This window comes from Netta rufina (assembly GCF_964035555.1).
Source record: "Netta rufina genome assembly, chromosome: 7".
Lineage (NCBI taxonomy): Eukaryota > Metazoa > Chordata > Aves > Anseriformes > Anatidae > Netta > Netta rufina.
Genome location: NC_140130.1, coordinates 15,466,913 through 15,489,032, shown reverse-complemented (window position 1 = coordinate 15,489,032; position 22,120 = coordinate 15,466,913). Strand labels below are relative to the sequence as shown.

Below are 22,120 nucleotides of genomic sequence, written 5' to 3'. Positions count from 1 at the left end.
GGTGACAGGACGAGGGGGAATGGGCTTAAGTTGAGCCAGGGGAGTTTTAGGTTAGATGTTCAGAAGAACTTCTTTACCGAAAGGGTTGTGAGGCATTGGAACAGGCTGCCCAGGGAAGTGGTGGAGTCACCATCCCTGGAGGTCTTCAAAAGACGTTTAGATGTAGAGCTTAGGGATATGGTTTAGTGGGGACTGCTAGCGTTAGGTCAGAGGTTGGACTCGATGATCTTGAGGTCTCTTCCAACCTAGAAATTCTGTGATTCTGTGATTCTGTGAAGTTGTGTGATATGTGAGAAGAACTATTATCCTTATAAATCAGATTCAAGTCCAGAACGGTAATATTGCATTAACTTCTCATTTTACTCACGTAGTGTCTATGTGCCTGAATGCTTTGGTTATTAGTGCATTAAAAAACTCAGTGAAGTGTAGCCCTCACAGCAGAAGTCCATTTAAAAACAGTTTAAAATGAGGGAAACATCAGTAGATTAAGATCTGTTCTTAACTTCAAAGCGGCCTGCTCCTTTTTGACCGTCATTTTCATGACATCAGTATGCTGTTCCTGTCCCTTTACTACTGTCCAGCAGTTCCTGGCAGTGGTGACATTTTTGATCTGCCTTCCCTGGCAGGTAGACTTGCATCTAGACTTCATTGGTGATTGCTTAAGTACAGAACATAAAGAGGTGAATAATAGGGGTTTGATCCAAACATTTAGTTGCATGTATCATTGTTCTAATTTGTGATACAGTCAATCTGTACAGTTGGTATAGAGTTGCAACGTGTATTTGAGCTCCAGATGTTCCTGTTGATAAGGTAATCACTCTGGACCAACTGATCAGTTAAAATACCTGTTTGTCATCTGTTATTTACATAGTTGTTCAGATATATATACATACATATATATCTATATATATAGGTTAGAGGGTTTACAGAGCTGGAACATCTGAGAAGACTGGACTGGTGCAATAAATGGATACAGTCTCTTCGGGAAGCACAGGCAGGGAAGCCACTGATGGGAGGTTGTGCTCTACACAAAGGAATGACCTGAAATCTTGATCTTGGACCTCTGTTACAGCCTGGGTGATAGGCCTGTTGAGGGAGGCCTTATACCTCAAAGTCACTCAAGAGGGCAGCAAGCAAGAACATTGTGGTGGGTGTTTGCAAGCCTAATCACATAGGGAAGATGATGAACCTTCTGAGCAACTGGTTGACATCTGTCAGGGGAAGGCTCTAAGGGACTTGTTGAAACAATCTCCACAACAGGATACAAGCAATCCACCAGATTTCTGCAGTGTGTTTGAGTTAGTATTTTGTCATAAATGTTGGAAGGACCAGCAAGGGTAAATGCTTTGCTGGATCTGCTACTCACAAATAAAGAGGAGTTGATTAGATAAGTAACTGCCATGACAGCCTAAGCTATAGTGGCCATGAAATAGTAGGGTTTTAGATCCTGAGGGAAGAGAGGATGGCAAGTAATAGGCTAAAGCCCATTATTTTGCCTTGTTTAGAGAATTAATAAGTGGTATCCTGTGAGAAGCTGCTGTGAAGGTCAAAGGAGAACCTGACTATCATTGATCTTCAAGGTCAGTTTCCTCAAACTGTAGATAACTCCTCCTAATGTTCATGAAAATAACAGGTGTGACAAAGCCTGCTAGGCTTCAGGGAGAGATCCTGACTGAGCTAAAATGAAGTCTGTGGAAACTGGAAGTGGGATTGCCATTGTTTACATATGCAGGAGTGGGATTAAGGCAGAGCTTGGCTGGAATTGCACCTGAGGTATGTGGAAAGCAACAAGAGAGCTCTTAAAAGCATATCGACAGCCAAAGTAAGGGTAAAGGGAGAGTATGGCCCTGCTGCTGAATCAAGTAGGCACTGTGTGGTGCTCTCAGGTGTGGCAGAATTTAAGGAGTGGAGAGAGGTGGCATCCATGGTAAAGGAAGGTCAAGTTAAAGAGTGCATAAGTAAAACAAATCCAGATTCATGGGGCCAGCTGTGATGTACCCAAGAGGTATGGCTGACAGGATTGTCAGACCTTTCCCTTTCTTCTCTGAGAAATCATGGCAAATGGGAGATCATCCTTAGTGACTGAAATGTGCCAAATGTTATGTGTGTCTTCAAAAAAGACCAAGTCTGGACGACTGCAACAGTGAATGAAATAAATTAATTTATATCATCATTATATTACTTGGTGTAAATAATGGAACAAGTGCTAAGGTGCTTCTAGTTCTCAAAAGATTCAAACCTATTGATAGGATCAGTGGCGTGTTGCTATTGTTAGTACAGCTGAACAGTTTCAGAAGGATAGTACAGGGTTTAGTCGTGCCTTGACAGTAGTTGGGAACAGCTGTTCAAACGTGATTGAAGTGGCGTTAGTGCATGGCTAGAGAGCGAGCACGTCCCCTGGGATGGCAGTGGTGTTTCTGTCTTTGTTGTCTGTCTTGTCCTTGATTCACAGGCTGTTAAGCCATATACATCTCAACTGCTGAGTAGTAGTGCATACAGATGACACATCTCTCAAGCAAATTGAGGCTGGTGACACTTTACCTTATTATGACATGCTGTATGTTGTAGCAGCTCAGTAGCAGTTTTACGACTGTGAGAACTGGCAACCTGGCAGTTGTTCTTCAGCTATGTCATTCCTCTTTGTGGGCTGTAACCTGTTTTTATGGTGCTCTACGCAGGCAAGTCTTGAGTAAGTTTGCAACCATTTCAGTTGACTTACATGTTTTGCTGTAAGACAAATTTGAGTGGTGAAAGACAATTTTGGAAGTCATGCTTAACAGAACTGAATTTGGGTCTTGCTTCATTTGGTTTATTCCCCACACTGATGCTCAGTTACCGCACATTACAAGAATACCATCTGACTTGTGGAATTAAAGCTGATTGGAAGATTATTCAGATGTGATGTGTTGTGTATTGTTTGGGTATTTTAATACAGAACCAATAAATTAATGCATTTGCAATTATATGGAATGTTACTTCCATGAAATTGTGATCCTTTGCACGGCAGAAGGTGGAGAGTCTTTTTCTTCCATGTAAACGAAGTAAAAAATCACAATAAAAAATTTTCTCTCTGAAGCAAAGCAACATGATGACAATCAAGTATTTCATGAAGAAACATGAAAGATGGTAGCCTAAAAAGTATGAAAGGAAGATGTCTTGATGAAACCCTGCTGAATAGAACAAGTATTTCATAGCTGCTAAGCCCTCTGCCCTTTCTAGTGGAGTCCAATAGGTTGAACTGTTAGGGTTAATTTACCTGCTGAAAGACTCTTAGGAGTCCTTCCTCTGCTACATTGCATTTTCTGTATTGTTCTTGTGCTCTGCAAGAGTTATTCCTAGTAGAGGGCTGTGTGTTTTATTTATTAATAAATCTACGAATGTGTGGGGAGGAAATAGGATGTAAACAGTTCTCTGTAGTGTTTGCAGTGCAGCAAAGCTCTGCTTTTCTTTCATTGAACTACCACCAGTGTTTCTCTGTTTTTGAAAGAAATGCTTGCTGTATGTCATTGCAGCTTTTCTGTAAAACTACAAACTAATCTAATCTGTAGATGACTTTTTTTTTTTTTTTTTTAAGTTTAATTTAAGTTGCAATTACAAACTGAATGAAGTGGGTTTTTTTTTGGAACAGATAGGATGATTCAAGAGGAGGACTCTGGAATACTCCGGTAACACATCCTGATTTTAAGATGTTTGTCCTTTTGTTTCCAAGTAATTAAGACACTCAGTCTGTATGGAAGATTGAGAGAACGGTATTTCTCCCCTTTAACAAAGGATGTATAAGGGCATGTAATACTAATATTAAAGTCAACGTGATTTTTCAGTCAGGCTGATGTTAATTAGTAATCAATGTTCAATCAAGGATCTTTTGTAAGCTATATTCTGGCCCAGTTATAAGAACATAAGACGTTCTTCACTAGTGTTTTTTTTTTAAATTATTTTTTAATTCAGAGATTAATAGCATAGATTTCCTAGAACTTGGTAGATAAGGGAGAAGACTCAAAAAAAATTGTTTAGTTTTTCAATGTAAACTATTATTTCCAGCTTTTTTTTTTTTTTTTTTTAACCAAACAAAAAGTCCATCTTAGCTAAAATGCAGAACACATGAATCCCTACCCTTATGGTCTGTTCTGAAGATCATTTAATTTTTAACCTGCATAAGTGAAAAACAAATACATGAGTTTGTTGCTAGTAGCATGGGGGATAGGAACCTCAGTTTGTAGGTCCTCGTCCAGGTACAGAAGGAGATTCAATACTCTATTTCCCATTCAGACTCATTTTTGCTCATTCTGTCTATGTCTGCTGAAGACTTCCTTAAAACAAGCAAACAAGCAAAACAAACAAACAAAAAAGGCAATATTTTCAGTAGTTTTATTACTTGTCACTCATGCATATGAGAAGTCTTCCAGTGTGAGCTGGAAAAAACGACACTGGAGAGCTAGCTAAAAACTAGTCAAGCAAAGTAGGCTCTTTTACTATTGTGTTTTTTATGATGGTTTATATGCTGGCTTTGCTATTAAGGATGGAAGGTTTTGTGGTGGGGAAAATACGAGGGAAAAACAAAATTACTTAAAACACTCCTTGTGTTGTGTGTGTGTCTGTCCCTGCCATGTGACCCAGTTCTCTTTGTCAGCTGTATATTGAGAGAAAACCCTGGCCCAAAGGTTTTTGGTTGGTATCTTCTATTCTTTTAGAAACTCACTATAAAACCAAATGGAATCTAAATACTTAAATTTGTCATCTCATAAGTGCTTATTGTGCTTATATTCATAAGAAATTTTATGTATTTTCCCAAGTGTCACTTCATGGAATATGACATATTTAAAATTATCTGAATATACCTTAAGTGTATAATCCACAATATAGTATTAGTGTAGGTAATGTCTTGGAAAAATGCAGAGCTGCTTTTAACTTAGGGGTGGGGGATTGGGGGCTATTTGTGTAAGTCTGTAACGTGGAAGGAAATTTGATGACAATCCAACTTCATAGAGGCATTAAAAAGAAATCCGCATTGTAATGTAGTGATGACTTTTGGATCACCATACGCAAAGAAGGTATTTTCAGAACAGTAGTTAAATATCACGTGTGATGTTCTCACAGAAGTTAAGTACCCCTGTGGCACTGGCCTGAAAGAACCAGCCTACCTGTAAGCTGTGAAATTACATGAGTGGAGGAAGTGTTGTGTTAATTTGGCACAAAGCCCACAGTCCATTGTGTGTGGCATGCATGGGGAGGTTGATCTGTCAAAAACGCATGGGTAGTAGAACACAAGGAGTGATAATAGAGGTTCAGCTGGTGGCATCTTCCTGAGTACTTTGCATTGAAAAACCATCCGCAGGATGCTCTGGGTGGATTGTGTTCTGGTTGTATGGTGAATTTTCAACAAAATGCACAATTATATTGCCTGCTGGAGATTGTGAAAGATGTTGTGATACCTTCGTAAAAAGAGGATTAATAACATGTTCTTTATAAGCCAAATGTAGCCCTCCGTTTCACCTCCTTAATAAATACTCTGCTGCAATTCTTAATTCTCTGAAGTGTAGATGCTAACCAATAGACTACTGCTTACTCTTAAGCCAAACAAAGTCATCTCTGTATTTACTGTAAAATGCAGCCTTTGTAGAATCTTTCCAGTATATAAAGTTTTCTAAAAACGGAAATATTAAATACAATTACATCAAAAATACATGTTCAAAACCTTAATGTTAGCTAAGCTCACTTAATTCTCAGGTGAATAGGAAACCACTAATGAAGTGTTCATTCAATCCTGTGTATTACATGTACCACATTTTAGCTACTTCTGTGCATAACTGAGCCACTGTATGGCCTTGCTCTTCTCCTGCATGCACAAATGCGTAATTCAGTCTCATACATCCAGGTGGCAAATGGTGGGATGAAGGGAAGGGAGGACAAGACTGGAATTTCTGTTCTGTGGTTTACTTGATTCAAGTTACATTACTTAACTTATTTGAAAACCTAATGACTTTATAATGATTGTGGTGAGTCTCAAACACACTCAAAGAAACTGAATGTCTTTATAGCTAGATCTCTTTTTTGCAAAACTTTTCATTTCTGAAATGAAATGCAGCCCTCAGAAATGAAATGCAGCCCTCAGAAATTAAATAAATTGATTTTTTTTCATTGCTGTAGAATATAAGGCATGTGTAGAGAACACAGAAATTGCTGATGGTCCTTAAAACATCTTCAAACCTCATTTGACATCCTTCTGTCACTTGGTCTCCCTCAGTATACCAATTCACTCATTTAGTGTCTTTATTTGCAGCTTCTTCCTGTGCTTCTGGCTTCTATGTAATGTGCATCTCTGTGTCCTTTCACCTTTGAGAGCATGCCTGCATTGGCTGCCACGTCAAAAGCAAAAGGACAGGTCTATAGTTCTTCAATAGATAATAAAGTTTAATTCAACTGTCTTAAGTGAAATGGTGTCCTCCTGATTTAAAAGCATGGAGTGGCTACTGCTTAAGGATTAAGTTAGACTTTTTATCAGAAAGCTAAGGGGGTGAATATTAGAAGTGTGTTTGGCAGGGTAAGAAGGATGTGGAACTAAAAGGGACTTCATAATGAAATAGCAGCTCATGGCAGTTTGTAACCCAAGGTGCACCTAAAACTGCTTACCTCAGTGCTGCAGGACTGAAAGGGGCTAATGTGACCCCAGTTTCTCAGTTAGAGAGAAACAAGTCAGTTCGCATTATGTCTGTATCAAGCAGATAAGTCGAAACTACACTAAAGAACAGTACTAGTGAGCACACAGGCAAATGCAGGGGATGGAAGAGGAAGCTGGACTCCGCTGTTTGCAAAAGACAGTGGTACTTAACAGATCTTACCAAGATCTTAAAAGGTATCGAGAAGCATGAGGGTGATGATATACATGTAGATCTGGTGAGTTTGATTTGTTGGGACAGATAAAAACTTTCTCTGTGGATTTCACAAGATGGTTGCCTATTTTAGTCTGTCCCATGTGTTTTTGTTGTTTGTTTTTTTCCTGTTGGCCACTGTTGGAACAAGGTACTATCAAGTTGGGCCTCTAATCCCACACTGTTTTATCTGTTACAGAGACAGTAGTGATTGTAACAGAAGTAGTAACTGGCTACAGGTTTTTGGAGGCTTGCACAGATGTATTAATGTTACTTTTTTATGTAACTGTGTTGTAAACTGTGGTAGCTAATTACTTAGAGGAGCTGCATATTAGGAATGCTGCAGATTCAAAGTACAAGATAACTGCTCACGTTAATTTCTTCAACTGTATACTTTTTAATGTCGAACTGCCTCCTAAATTTGTGGTGAAGGCATAAAATATATGTATCTTACACTATTTTTTCCTTTCTCAGACATAATTTCTTCTAATTGTTTTAAATACTGAATAAGATGAAACCTTAGTGGCTCTGGGGAGGTTGTGTGACAAAAATCAAAGTCTTTAATGGCATGTGGCATGTTGCTTCACTCTGAAGGTTGAGATAGTACAAGAAATAAAAATCATTGATATTTTTTTGTCTTTTAAGTTTTTTTATACCATCATTTACATGCCCAGATGATGAGACAGACAATTCTGTTTTACTAGGTTAAGTCTTAAAATTATTATTTTTATTTTTTTTAGCGTACAGTCTGACTTCTTTACCAGTGGGTGATGGGGAGGAGCCATATTTTGTCCTCTGAATGTTGCCATTGTTCGTAGTTGCAAGTCAGGTGTTACGGTTTGAGAGTTTTTTCAGGTTTTCACTTTGAGGCTATCCATTATTAAGATTAGGTAGACACAATGACGCTGGGGGTATGTGTTTAACAGGGACGTATTGTACTCATTTCAGATGCTTCAGGATAGATACACGAGCTATCAAGATCATTGTTTTTTATTTACCTGCAACTTAGATCAATTATTTGGCGTCTCTTTGGTAAGTTTAATTTAATAGATGTCATTCAATTCACAGAATCTTAAAAGAGAAACTTTCCTTCAGTGCCTGTTACACATAGCTAAGACTGTTAGCTCAGGTCTATATTTCTGATTCTACAGAATATCTGTATCTTGGTTAAGTGTATGTTGTATTGTTAGGAAGGTAGAAGGAAAAGTACCAATGCATGTTATTGCCATGTAGGATAAGTTTTAATACTTTGATGCAGAATATGTCAAAATGACCATTGAGAGCTAATCTCCAAGTCCCTAACCACTGGAAGGATCAGATGTGCAAGGGTATATTAGTAAAGCTCTAAAGCTATTTGCAGTCGCCTAATTAATAAAGCTAAACTCTTGGTAGTGGTTTCTTCAGTCTTAGGTGTTTATCAAGGAAGTGTAGTTACAGCCATTTTATTTATGAGAAAAATGGAAACAGGGGAAGCTTACAGATACTTGCTATTAGTGCCGAAATTGTCTTGAATGTCAAGTTGGTAGTTTAAACTGTATAGTTACTTGAAGTCAACTTTAAGTTCTATTCATGGAATTCTTTTAAAATCTAGGTACTTTTCCCTGTCTTTTTCTTTATTGAGACTCCTGTCACGACTTGTACTGCTGCATCTTTTTCTGTAGGCAACAACGTCTTGGTATAGAACTTGTGTTTCTAAGTTGTAAACAAGATGATCCAAAATTGGTACAAGTAAAACTCTTTACACAATTATACAGAGTGGGATATACATAAAGTCTAGGTCTCCTTTTGTGCATTTGGAAGTAAAACAACAATTCTTCAGACTAGTCAAGATGCAATCTGTTTTTGAACGTGAAAGCTCTTGTCAACAACAGTGACAGTACTAAGATGCATCATCCAACTGCAAAGTTTTCATATGCTGCCACTTGAAATGTTGAAGTACCTTCCATTTTTTGAGGTCCAAGGTAGTGTTTCTTCTGTAAGACAGAATAAATTAACTTGCTGAATTTCCAGTAGTACCTTGCAGATATTGGCAGGCTTTATGCAGGCTTCTATGTGCCTATGTAGAAGTAGGCAGGTGTGGGATGGCATTCCTCTTGAAGTGCTAGCATCTTATTGTAAGTCACGCTAATGGATATGAACGTGATGCTATGTATTTCAGTTTGCATGTTGCCAGTGATCACTTGGAAAGTAGTGCTATAATTGCTTCTCTGTTTAAACATCTTTATGCAAACTGGAGGTTAGACTACGATGGCCACTCAACATGTGTATTCCAAATTCTGTAGCGGACCTTTTGTGTTGTTCCCCCAAAAGTGAAGACACTTGTTTCAGGCTGAGTGAAAATAGATGTGTGTGTTTTATTTTTAGCTATAAATAAATGTATGTGTATACATGCATATATAAATGTGTGTGCATATGTGTACAATGTGTATATATTAGAACATGCAGCAAAACATGGAAACAGACACTGCTTCACCCAGCTGGGTGTTAATCGTATGTTTTAAATTTGTAGTGAAGTTGGTTATGAGAAACTTTGTGGGGAAACAGTCACGAGGATTTGCGTAACAAATATGACATGGGTGTGTTGGGTATGTTTAAAGCAATCTTTTAACAATTAAAGGAAGGATTCCAACTTTTTTAAGTAAATTATTTCAGAAGAATATTGGTAAATGAAAACCATGTATGTTAGTGGACTCCAGGTGACTTGTAGTAATGTAATTCCGAAAGTGTCATGTCCTAGCTTATGGTGGAAAAAGCAGTTTCTAAGCCTGGTTTTCTTAAGACCCATATTTAGGTAGCGTTTGTAATGGCACAGTGCAGAATATTACCATGGAGAGATAAAGTACTCTAGAAGGATACCTTTTATTAATTGTGTTATTTTCTTCTTTGTCCTGAATTAATTTTAATGGTGGCAAATACCAGAGTTCTTCTGTTATCTCCAAGCAGGTGTATTCTACTTTGAATTGTAAAAGCTTCTTGAAGCTGAAGACAGTTGAAAATGACATATTATGTGTATAGAATCTAAAATGAGGATGTATACTATATATAGGAAAATGAATATTATGTAATAGCTGACAAGGTAGTTGTGAAGACTGAAAACTGGAATTATGTGAATGCTCTTGAACATGAATTAAGGGAGGTTTTTTTTTTATTACTTCTAAGTAATTCTAGTAATTCAACTTGTGTATTATATGTCGCTTAAATGCAATAACTGTTTAATCAAAAACTTATGTCACTTGAGGCTTCATGAAGGAAACTGACCTAGCTGGTGCTACCCATGTCAGTTTCTGCTGAGATTCTTCTGAAATTTTTTGGCTTCAGTGATATAAAAGTTTCTCAAAAGGCCAGACACCTGTAGTTCTAAATGAAAACATGTATGATGAGACCTGCTGAAATGTGTTGGCTTTCTTTCCTCCTTGCCTTATGATTAAAAAGGGGCTTTTGTTTGATTCTCATAATGTAATGTGTGAATCTCTTAAAAGAACTTAATCTTTTTAAATGTCATTATAATTATGAAAAACAATCTCTTTTGTGGATAGGATTTATTTAATTGCACGTGTTGCCAATAACGTAATCAGTTATACTGAGCTCTCTATTAATTTCAGCTTTCTTAAAGGGTAGTTTAAATTCTTTAGTTATGTTCTCTTAGTAAGATATTTTGTTTCTTTTCATTCTAGGCTATTTACTTTCTAGAAGAGAGGGTCAAGCAGGATCCCCTGAAAAGCCGTTGTCTGATCTGGGTCGTCTCTCATACTTGGCTTACTGGAAAAGTGTAATTTTAGAATACCTTAACTGCCACCATGAAAAACAAATCAGCATCAAAGGAATGAGTCGAGCTACGGGAATGTGTCCACATGATATTGCCACAACCCTGCAGCAGCATAGCATGATAGATAAAAGAGAAGATAGGTCAGTGAATCTAACACAAATTGTAAAAAATGATGAGACAAAATACTTACTTTGTCTGTGTACAAAACATGTGATATAAAAAATGCCCATGTGAAATTCTGACTTAAAAATGAGTAACAATCTTACTGAAGAAGTCAGTAAGGTTGGATCATTTTAATGGGGTCCTGCATAAAGACTTTCTGTTCCGTAACCAAATGGTGTTTTTTGGATCCTCTTTCATGTTAATGGTTGTTAGAAGGGTGTTGTGAGCTTGAAACGTTTTCAGTGAAGAATTTAGTTTCATTCAGTATCATAATCTGTAAGTACAGTTCCCGACTGTTGTTTTGCAAATATCTTGCTTTAAATACCAATGAGGAAAAGATTTGGTTTTGTAGGTTGGTAGCCTCTCTCTACAAAACCCGTTTTTCAGTCATTATTGAATTTCACAAAAGTCATAGCATTGGGTCAGCTCTTCATGAAGTCCTGCCCAAGGTACTGGAAATACAAACTTTTTTTTTAAAGAGTTTATATTTAATGCTATGATCAATATTGAAAGTTAATGCACTAAGAAGGTGAGTTCCTATTTTGTAAATGTCATCTTTCTGAATGATCTTGATTGCTGTTTTAAATGCTGCATGATTTTATGTATTGCATTTTTTAATTTTAATTTTTATTTTTTTGTATAAAATGCCTTAAATGATTTTCAATGGTATTTCTGTTTCTCAAGACCTTAATTCTTTCTAGATAGTCCAATCATGGAAACATAATTAAGTGAAATTGCCTTGCAAACAATGAGGTGCCAAGAAATAAAATGAAGATCACAGATTAGCTCAGCTTCAGTAACTTTTATGTGCACCAGTACTAGTATTCAAAACTAGTAAGTTTTGAACTGGTAAGAATGCAAGTATTCAAAAAGGAGATTGGCCTACAGGATGATGTTATGAGAGTGATTTAGAAGTCTGTCATTAGATTAAAACCTTAATTTTCTGGGGTGCTTATTTGTAGGCAATCTGATGGGATTTATTTTACGAGATAAATAAATGTGTATTAATTACTATTGTGAAACTTGTGCCCTTTCACAAATTACTATAGGCTTTGAATACTGACATCCAGTTAGAAATCATGCTTTTTCATCTACAGAATTCAAATTACTTTATAAACACAGTCAGTTAATTTTTTTTTTCCACATGTAGTAAAGCTTAGACAGGGACATGAACTGACCTGGCTAAAGGTATCCAGGTCAGTGGCTGAGCCAGGAAAATAAATCACATCTTGGAAATGCCTGTCCAGACATTTACCTTGGGAGTCAGGTATGGCTCCTTATTATTTCCTACATTTAATTAATTGTTCTTACATTAGTGAGATAGAGGTTTGTCACAGTTCTGCAAAAAAATGTTCATCTGGATTTGATTTTTTTTCAGTGTTCTCTTGGTGGAAAGTAATGTAGTCACTTGATGCCTTCAAAATCCTTGCTTAAAAGAAGTTTAAACTTTTATAGTTATTTACTTTATAACAGGATACTTCAGCGGGGTATGTGCTAGCATACTGCTATTATGTTAGTCTTTGTCTACATTTGATATGCTACTTCATAATAATTAGGAAGCTGTTTTCTACTGCATCAGCATAAGACTGAGGTACATTTTTATGTTTTGTTAGAAGACCTGTGTTTATAACTTGTTTTCTTGTCCAGTTAGCTGCCATCTTCAGTTACAGTATTAACAAGTTTCTTATTCTTTGCTTCATGATTCACAGTGTTTTCTGTTTTTATTTGTATGTCATATTAAAATTGGAAACTGCTCTGGCAGAGTGTTAGAGCCTACACTAAACCTACTGCATGTATTTAGACTGGTTTACTGTAATAGCTTAACTTTCTTCCCTAGTGATGTTTAGTGTTGAGTTTTTCTTTCATCAGCTGTTGTTTCCTTACTTTTCTTAGAAAACAGTCAGCAGTGTGTGTTATCTGTGTACATTAGCTGCTATTTTTAGTTTGATTCATCTGTTGCTTTACCAGTTTATTTTCACAGGTTATTGTGCAAAAGGATTTAATCTGTAGGAAAACTGTTTTACATGATCACTTTCTAAAATAAAATACTGTTTATTGGATTGTAGATTTGTAATTATTAGAAGGGAAAAGCTGATTTCAAGTCATATGGAGAAACTGAAAGCAAATCCACGTATTAATGAAGTAGATCCTGAAAGCTTGAGATGGACTCCTCTGTTAGTTTCTAATGCTGCAGTTTCTGAAGAAGAGAGAGAAGCAGAAAAGGAGGTAATAGCAGCAACTTCTTTTCTGAATTTCCTTTCTTTTAAATTTCATCATTCCCTAATATTCAACAGTAGGCTACCTTAAATAGAGCAGTTGTAATTTTGACCTCTGCCTAATTATGGAGGATACTGATTATGTTGTAATGCACAGTTTTGGAAACTGCTCAGCCAGACATGGTAACTTTTTTTTTTGGGGGGGGGATGAATATTAAAACTTAAAAATGTGAATCTCTTGTTGTGGAGACGTATTTATCACTCCTGAGGTAGTCGAGGAGCATGTAATCAGATCAAATTTGGTGCAGAGCTCAGGGGCTGCAATGTCAATCGATTCTTTGTGTTATGAACTTGCTCAAAGTGATCCATGTCAGTGGGCATGTAATGTAGTGCTAAAGGACTTAAATCAATTCGCTGCATCATTAATAGTGCTAAATATCCCATGAAATGCAATCTTCTTTGGTTTGTTATCCTAACTGTTGTAAAGGAGCCTACTAGATGATTCAGCTGAAATGGTGTTGCTAGGTTAGCCAGCAGTGCTAATCAGGGTTGACTTATTGTAACTCTTTAGCAGAACGTAAAGGATATGGCTAAGTAAATGCTGTTTCAGTGACCCGTTATTTTAACCTCAACCCTTCAGGCTGAGCGTCTGATGGAGCAAGCTAGCTGCTGGGAAAAGGAAGAGCAAGAAATATTCTCCACAAGAACTAATAGTAGGCAATCACCTGCAAAAGTACAATCTAAAAATAAATATTTGCGATCTCCAGAAAGTGTGGCAGTGGTGGGGGAACGAGGGCAATCCACAGAGCAATCTAAGGAGAGCAGCGAGGAGGATGGCGGGGATGAGAATCAGCAGAGTTCGCCTCCCCGGCTGACAAAGCCACAGTCTCTGGCCATAAAAAGAAAGGTGTGTTATTCAGTGATTTGGTTTTGTCATTTAACTCTGATTTCAATCAAAGCATTATCATCACAATAACAGTCTAGTTTGTTTAGAAGTATTTATTAGACTGTTTTAGTTCTTTTCTCTATCGTTAGAGCACTGAATGCTTCCTGTATTTGTTTTCTTCCCTTCCATTCAACTTCTTATCTTTTTGATTTTTTTCTTTATCTTATAAATCTGTCACATGTAAAAACATGGGTGCCACCAAAGAAATCAGAATTTCGTGTTTATTTTTAAACTAGTGACTGCCATCTGCTGTTGGGCATTGGTATTGATTCACTATTTCAATGGTTTTTCCTTTTTCCCTTTTTCATTTTAAGATGGACTCCAACTTGAGGGGCTTGTATTCTTGTAGTTCATTAATACAGGAAATCTGTAAGGGGAGTACTTTTTTTCCAAACAAAAAGGCAGTTATGTTTTAACCCATATTCTTCTAATCTCAAAGAAATTTAAATGTTATTTTCTGCTTGCTGAAGTGTTTACATAGTCCTGAATTTTGTTGAGATGTTAACTGTTTGAATGGCTTAAATTACTGAAATAAGCACCCAAAAATTTTAAAACACATGATTTAGCACGTGTTTAGGTGTCTTTGGTGAGAATTAGGGAACAGGAGTGTCTCTTTGTTTTTATTTTAAATTAACAGACTTCAAAGAAACTATGAATCTCTGAGAAATATAAATGCATAGCAATAGAAATAAAAAATGTAAGTAACTGTTTTTTTTTATAGCAGTTAACTGTGGGATTCTTTAATGTACTGGTAAGACCAATGTAAAGCTTGAGGTGCATTTCCTTTGCTTTTACTTTTTTTAATATATGTTTTTTATTTATTTATTTACTGTAAAATAGAAAACAAGTATAGGAAAAAAATCTGATACTTGTGAATGTTCTTGGATTCTAAATCTACAATGGAAAATCTGGTAAATACAATTTACTTAGTACTGCTATGAATGTCATTTAACAGAAGTAGAATGTAGAAATCACTGTTGTATGAAGAAACTTACAGTCCTCATTTTTCACCTACAGAAGGGTTTGTGTGTATGGATAAATGCATATCTGTTTTAACTGTGTATACTTTAGACATTTTACCCATGGAGTTGATCTACGTGTGCATTTGATACCATGTAAGGTATTTTGGCATGAGTAAAATGATTAATGTGAACTCACTTAACATAAATGTATTTACTACTGCACCGAGTCAACTGACAAAACAGGACTGTAGGAAGAGTTATATTTGTGGAATTATTTTTCAGAGACCTTTCCTACTGAAAAAGAAAAGAGGCCGTAAACGCAGAAGGATTAATAGCAGTGTTACAACAGAGACAATTTCTGAAACAACAGAGGTGTTGAATGAGCCATTTGATAACTCAGATGAGGAACGTCCCATGCCACAGCTAGAACCTACCTGTGAGATGGATGGGGAAGATGATGACTTGAAGCCTGTAATTAGAAAAACTTTTGAATATCAGCCTGGGCAGCAGAAACAGGAGGAGGAGGAAGAGCAGAACAAGGAGGAGAAAGACATTCGTTGTTACAGGAGTGATGACAACTGTACAAGTAAGCTGAAAATGTTCTTATCTTAACAAAATTAATTTGTCATATGGGTTTCAAAGGAAATGTTATTCTTGTCATAAATAGGAAAGTTATAAAAAAAGTTCTGTTTGGCTATTTTGATCTTATTTTTGATCTCTTTAAAATCTTATTGAAATGATTTTTGATTTTTGCTTAGAGGTGCTACTGGAGCCTTTATTAGAATTTGGTGGTGACTTCATTTTTTTGTTTATTTGTTTTGTTTTGTTTCTGTTGTTTGCTTTTTTTTTTTCCTCTATCCCAGAAGTATTAATGCTATAATATTTTTTGTTCAGAAAAAAAGTTTTCCAGTCTGAAACACTGGAGTCCATGCCATGTTGCCAAAAATAACTTTGCTGTCCCTGCAACAGGGCACTTCATACTCCACAGAGCAAGAGTATCTTTGGAATGTTATCTAATCTTGTTTTTGTATCTTGGTAAAAGATACAAGCAAAAAGGAAGATCTAGATTACAGAAATATCTTTCTGTTCAACATTGCTGGTAATTCAATGAAATGTCTGTAGTTTCTGGGGAACAGTATGTCCTCATCTGCATTCAGCACTGTGGTACCTGTTTTTATCCCCTCAAAAGAGATGGTTTTAACTGCTTATTTAGTTTGATTTCAAATATATTTCCTGGCAGAAAAGCTAATGGATGGCTAGTGAAACTACTAATGAGCTATTCTAAATGTATGCTCATACCTTGACCTCCTGGCTGTCAAATTACATTTGTAAGTTTTAATTCCAGAATGAATGACTGGATTCTTAGTGCTACATATTTTCTTTAAGAAGCCAATGGGTACTACTTCCATGTTTTTGTAATTACATGGAAGGTTTAATCTTTGTGATCCTCAGTTTGAGGGGTCATCCACTAATTTCTATTTTAAAACAGCTTTTGTGCAACTAGAACAGCCATGCTTATGAGTGTTGATGCTGTTACAAACCAGTCCGCAGATACATTAGAATATTACTGCTTTTTCATGCTTCTTAGCAGGACTTGATTAAACTAGTAGTAGCAAATTCAGTGTTCTAGCTATGTCCCAGTGACCAGATTTGTACTTTGCTAATGAAACTGATATTGTGTATTTGTCCATGGACCATGTCATCGCATTAATTGACTGTAGTAGTGTTCTAGCACTACAGTGAGAGGCAGAAATCAGCCAAAGAGTATCACTGAAGCCTTCACACTCCCAAGTGCAGCATGTTGTATCTTGAGAATTCACACCTTTTTCTGGTATATATGTAAGTGGTACATAGGGAGAAAGAATAGAAGAGTGATTGTTTGGAGAGGTTTTTTTAATAGACAGTGGATTAATTTAGTGTTCTGATGTGCTATATGTTTAATTTCAATTATCTTTTAGCTTTTGTCATGTGTTATGAGTTGTGCCATGATATGCTGCCCCTGAGAAGATACTTTTGAATGAACCACCTCTTTGCAGTGTTGGCACTAAGGCATGATTAGATGCTTACTCTAGCCTGTCCTCCCCTGTCCTCCAGTATGGTCAAAAAGGTGACTCCAGACTCTCACATTCCTGCTGTCAAAACAAAACAAAAAACAAAAACCCAAAACACATTAGCTTCATGTCTATATAAAGTGACCACAGAGTTCTTATTCTAAAAATAAAGGCTAATAATCACATCCTTGGATGATATGTTTAGTTTAGTTTACATGTGGTGTGATTTAAATCTCTAGGGTTCTTTTAGTGTATAAATGGTGGTTCCAATGGTCACTGTTAAAAGGCCACCAATCAAGAGGCACTTTACATATCTGTGTAAGTGTGTTTGAGCTGTGCTTATTATGTATTTCTTTTGTGGTATAAAATCTGTTTATAACTCTCATTCCAGAGTTTCTTAATGCATTTTGAGTTCATAAATTACTTTGGGTTTATGTTTGAAAGTATTGATTCATTAGTCTGTGCAAGCTAAGATGTTTCTTTTGTCTCTGTTGCCTCCCAAAGATAATACAGACGATGTAGCTGTGTTGGAAGAAAGCACTAAAGACAATCTTGAACCTTTAAAGAGTAAGCAGGGTTGGCCTAAAGGAGTTAAGCGTGGTCCATCTAAATGGAGGCAAAACAAAGAAAGAAAACCTGGCTTTAAGCTTAATTTATACACTCCACCTGAGACTCCTATGGAGCCTGACTATCAGGTGCTGGTAGAGGAGCAGAAGGAAGTAGCTGAAGATAAGCCCTGCCCAGTTCCTGCTGTTACGGAGGAAGAGATTAAAGAGCCTGCTGAAGGATTACCACCAACAGATGATAAGGTAAAAGAGGTAGAGCCTGAATCTCTGCATCCATCCAGTGAACCTTTTGAAAAACAAGAAAATGATACGGTGAAAGCTGGGGAAGAAGAAAGGAATATAGAAGAAAATGGAATCGATTCAAAAGATGAAGAAAAAGACAAGCCAGATGAGGCTTTTCTGCAAAAAGAAGAGTCCGTGCACTTGGATGATCATGAGGAAGAAGAAGAGGATGATGAAGAACCTTCTCACAATGAGGATCATGATGCAGATGATGAGGACGATAGCCACATGGGTTCAGCAGAAGTGGAGAAGGAGGATTTGCCTGGCGAAGCTTTCAAAGAAATGCTGGAAACACAACAGTCTTTTTTAGACGTAAATGTTCAAACTGGTAATTCAAATCAGGAGGACTTAATGAACTGTAGTGTTGACCTTGCAGCTGATGAGTGTGAAAGTGACCAGAAAGAAGTAACTACAGATTCAGATCCAGTGCCGGAATCTGATGATGATCATGCAGATAACAACCAGGACCAAAAAGCTGATGAAGAATTACATTCCGATTTCAAGGGAGAGAGTACTGAGACCATGGAGATAGATTCTGAGACTGTTCAAGCAGTACAGTCTCTAACCCAAGAAGCAAGTGAACATGAAGATACATTTCAGGATTGTGCAGAGACTCAAGAGGCCTGTAGAAGTTTGCAAAACTATGCCCATACCGACCAAAGCCCCCAGATGACCGCGCTGGATGATTGTCAGCAGTCTGACCACAGTAGCCCTGTTTCCTCTGTGCACTCTCATCCCAGCCAGTCAGTTCGTTCTGTTAATAGTCCAAATGTTGCTCCATTAGAGAACAACTACGCTCAGATCAGCCCAGATCAAAGTGCCATTTCTGTGCCGTCTCTACAGAACATGGAGACCAGTCCAATGATGGATGTTCCCTCAGTTTCTGATCATTCGCAACAAGTTGTGGATAGTGGGTTTAGTGATTTAGGAAGCATTGAGAGTACAACAGAAAATTATGAAAACCCAAGCAGTTATGATTCTACAATGGGTAGTAGTATCTGCGGAAACAACTCTTCACAAAACAGTTGCTCATACAGTAGCCTTACATCTAGTAACCTAACACAGAGCAGTTGTGCAGTGACACAGCAGATGTCCAACATCAATGGAAGCTGCAGTATGATGCAACAAACAAATATCAGCTCCCCTCCCACTTGTAATGTAAAATCTCCCCAAGGTTGTGTTGTTGAAAGGCCTCCAAGCAGCAACCAACAGTTATCTCAGTGCAGCATGGCCGCTAACTTTACACCACCTATGCAGTTAACTGAAATCCCCGAGACTGGCAATACCAACATTGGCTTATACGAAAGAATGGGTCAGAGCGAATTCGGACCGGGGCATTACTCTCAGCCATCGGCCACCTTCAGCCTTGCCAAACTGCAACAGTTAACTAACACGCTTATGGATCATTCTTTGCCTTACAGCCATTCAGCTGCTGTAACTTCCTATGCAAACAGTGCCTCTTTGTCCACCCCCTTAAGTAATACAGGGCTTGTTCAGCTTTCTCAGTCTCCACATGCTGTTCCTGGAGGACCCCAAGCACAGGCTACCATGACCCCTCCCCCTAACCTTACTCCTCCTCCCATGAATTTGCCACCTCCCCTTTTGCAGCGTAATATGACTTCATCGAATATAGGAATATCCCACACCCAAAGACTGCAGACTCAAATGGCCAGCAAAGGTCATGTTTCTGTAAGAACCAAATCCACACCTCTACCACCTGCTGCAGCAGCTCATCAGCCCCAAATTTACGGGCGTGCTTCACAGACTGTGGCCATGCAAGGGCCCGCGCGGACCTTAACAATGCAGCGTGGTATGAACATGAGCGTAAACTTGATGCCAGCCCCAGCTTATAATGTCAATTCAGTGAACATGAATATGAATACCCTTAATGCTATGAATGGTTATAGTATGTCCCAGCCGATGATGAATAGCGGATATCACAGTAATCATGGGTATATGAATCAAACACCCCAGTACCCTATGCAGATGCAGATGGGGATGATGGGAACTCAGCCATATGCACAGCAGCCAATGCAGACAGCACCCCACAGTAACATGATGTACACCCCTCCAGGGCATCATGGCTACATGAATACAGGCATGTCTAAACAGTCTCTTAATGGCTCCTACATGAGAAGGTAGGCCCTTTGGAGAGACAAACTACCAAACTGGCGTATTGGATTGATCTGCACAAATATCTTTTGGAGAGTACGATTTCAAAACCAGCAATTGGTGTGAATGCAAAAACATTTGTTGGCACCATTTAAAAGCTGTATGCAGCAGAAAGCCTTATACAAGTTTTTCTTTTTTTCTTTTTTCTTTTTTTTTTTTTTTTCTTTTTTTGCTTTAAATTTGTGGGATTTTCCTTTTCTTTTATTTTCTTTGGGGGGAACTAGGTGGTTTTCCATTTTTTTGTTTATTTCACTGAGCTTGAAGTTTTCTGGAAAGGAAGAACTCTTTCTATGAACTGCAATTACACAGCAGCTGATGGTTCAGAGCCATTTTATGTGCCTGCTCCCATTAAAAATGTGGATAAATAGACTCCAAAACTATCAGACAGTACTGAATCTTGAGCTTTTCTCTCTCCTTTCCCCACATGTAAATGCCTTTTAGCAGTTCTTTTATTGTATTATTTTGTTTCTGAAGGTGACACTTCCGCATGCCGCTAATGTCTTTGTTAGTGACAGTGCATTTTGTAGTACTGTACAAGTGTTGTGCTTAACAGTAAGCCATTTCTTAATTTTTTTGCCTTGATTAGGTTACCCTAGTTTGAGGGTAAAAAAACAGAACTATATTTTTGTTAATTATAAAACTTGTAAAAAATAATAAAAAAAAAAAAGCTGCAAAAGCTATTCACATTTTGGTTAGTTCAAAGGGTTTTATTGCTGTATGTTTAGTGTAAAGTTGAGACTCTCTTCCATTTTGGTGACCAGTTTCTTTGGGGCTGGGATAGGGAAAAAGGCAGCTTTCTGTTTTATATATACTGTTTTGGGTTTTTGTTGATTGAGACATCTCAGTGTTTATTTGTCAAGTTTTGAAACACTTTCATATATGTCCAAATACTTGGCAGGATTTAAAAAAAAAAAAAAAGTAGTGAATTTGGTGTAAAGTTGCTATTTTATGGAAATGCCTCTAACTTTACATTTTCATTCCATCTGTAGATTTTTCTATCTTTATAAAATATTGGAGTTATTTTTTAAGGGAAAAAATAGAGCAGTAGCGTGTGAATAGCTCAAACTAAGCTTACAGATCGCATGTAAAAAGGCAAAAGTTATTTGTGTCTGTTTATATTGCTTCCTTTTTTGTAGCCTTTGTACCTGTACAGAGTGACTGTAAGGGCCGAACAGAAGAGGCTTGATACATGTAAAAATAGGACCCAGTGACACTCTTGTATTTATCTGTTATCTTTTTAGTCAGTCACTTAAAACAAAACAAAACAAAAAGCCCACAATGAAACACCCGAGAAACAAAAATAAAAACTGCAAAAAACATCCCCCCCAGCTGTACATTTTAACATAAAATAAATTATGATGAGCCATTTTTAGCCTCTTGTGTCTTGTCATAGTTTGATGTTGCATGGGAATTACCTCCTGAAACAGTGTTTGTTACAGTGCTTTCACATGCTTGATCTAAAGCCCATTAAAGTTGATGGGGTTTGGATTAGGCTGTTAGAGCCGAAGTGTAGGTTACTCATCATAATTGCATACACCTTGTGAAAATAAAGAGTATCTAAGATTATTTTTTTTAATAATCTTAATAAAATATTGAATAAATATGTATTTAATACATTACAAGGTTGTCAATATTTAATGTATGAAACTTTTTTTCCTATAGAAAGTGTTAATATGTATGTAAAAGGGTATATGACAATGAACATGATGCTTGGACTGTATGTTAATGATAGACCTGATCTCTTCCTTTCACCATTGCTGTGTTACAAGGTGATACAAATCTTCCATAGAACCTTTGCGTTCTGCATGTATACCTATACATACACACACACGTGTGAACACTTAATATGGCAATAGGTCTGTAAAAAGAAGAAGAAAGCTATCTGTACATGGTCTTTTTGAGTGCACCAAGTTTAAATCAGTGTTCGTGAATCTGCATCAGAAAAAAATCTTGTAAGAATTTTTCAAAATGCACCCAAAGTGAATGTTGCCACTGAATTCTCCTCTACCCCACTGACATTGCAGGAAGGTTGCTAACTAAGGTGAAAGAATAGGTCAGTGTAGTTGAAAATATCCCATCTCCCACTGTAGAATGTAAAGCAGCTTTATGTATGTGATTCTACATGTTG

The 22,120-nt window shown here is 37.2% G+C and overlaps 1 protein-coding gene across 4 annotated transcripts in view; it reads left to right on the top strand.

Annotated features, from left to right (window-relative positions):
- The window catches only part of KAT6B (lysine acetyltransferase 6B), a 106,241-nt gene extending 85,300 nt beyond the window's left edge, over positions 1-20,941 (top strand). For all 4 annotated transcript variants that reach the window (XM_084290548.1, XM_084290547.1, XM_084290546.1 and 1 more), the window contains 5 exons: positions 10,544-10,775; positions 12,864-13,023; positions 13,654-13,920; positions 15,204-15,507; positions 17,477-20,941. In XM_084290548.1, the coding sequence (XP_084146674.1) occupies positions 10,544-10,775; positions 12,864-13,023; positions 13,654-13,920; positions 15,204-15,507; positions 17,477-19,962 (3,449 nt within the window). In that variant the 3' untranslated portion in view covers positions 19,963-20,941. The remainder of the gene's footprint in view (positions 1-10,543; positions 10,776-12,863; positions 13,024-13,653; positions 13,921-15,203; positions 15,508-17,476) is intronic.
- Positions 20,942-22,120: the final 1,179 nt, after the last annotated feature.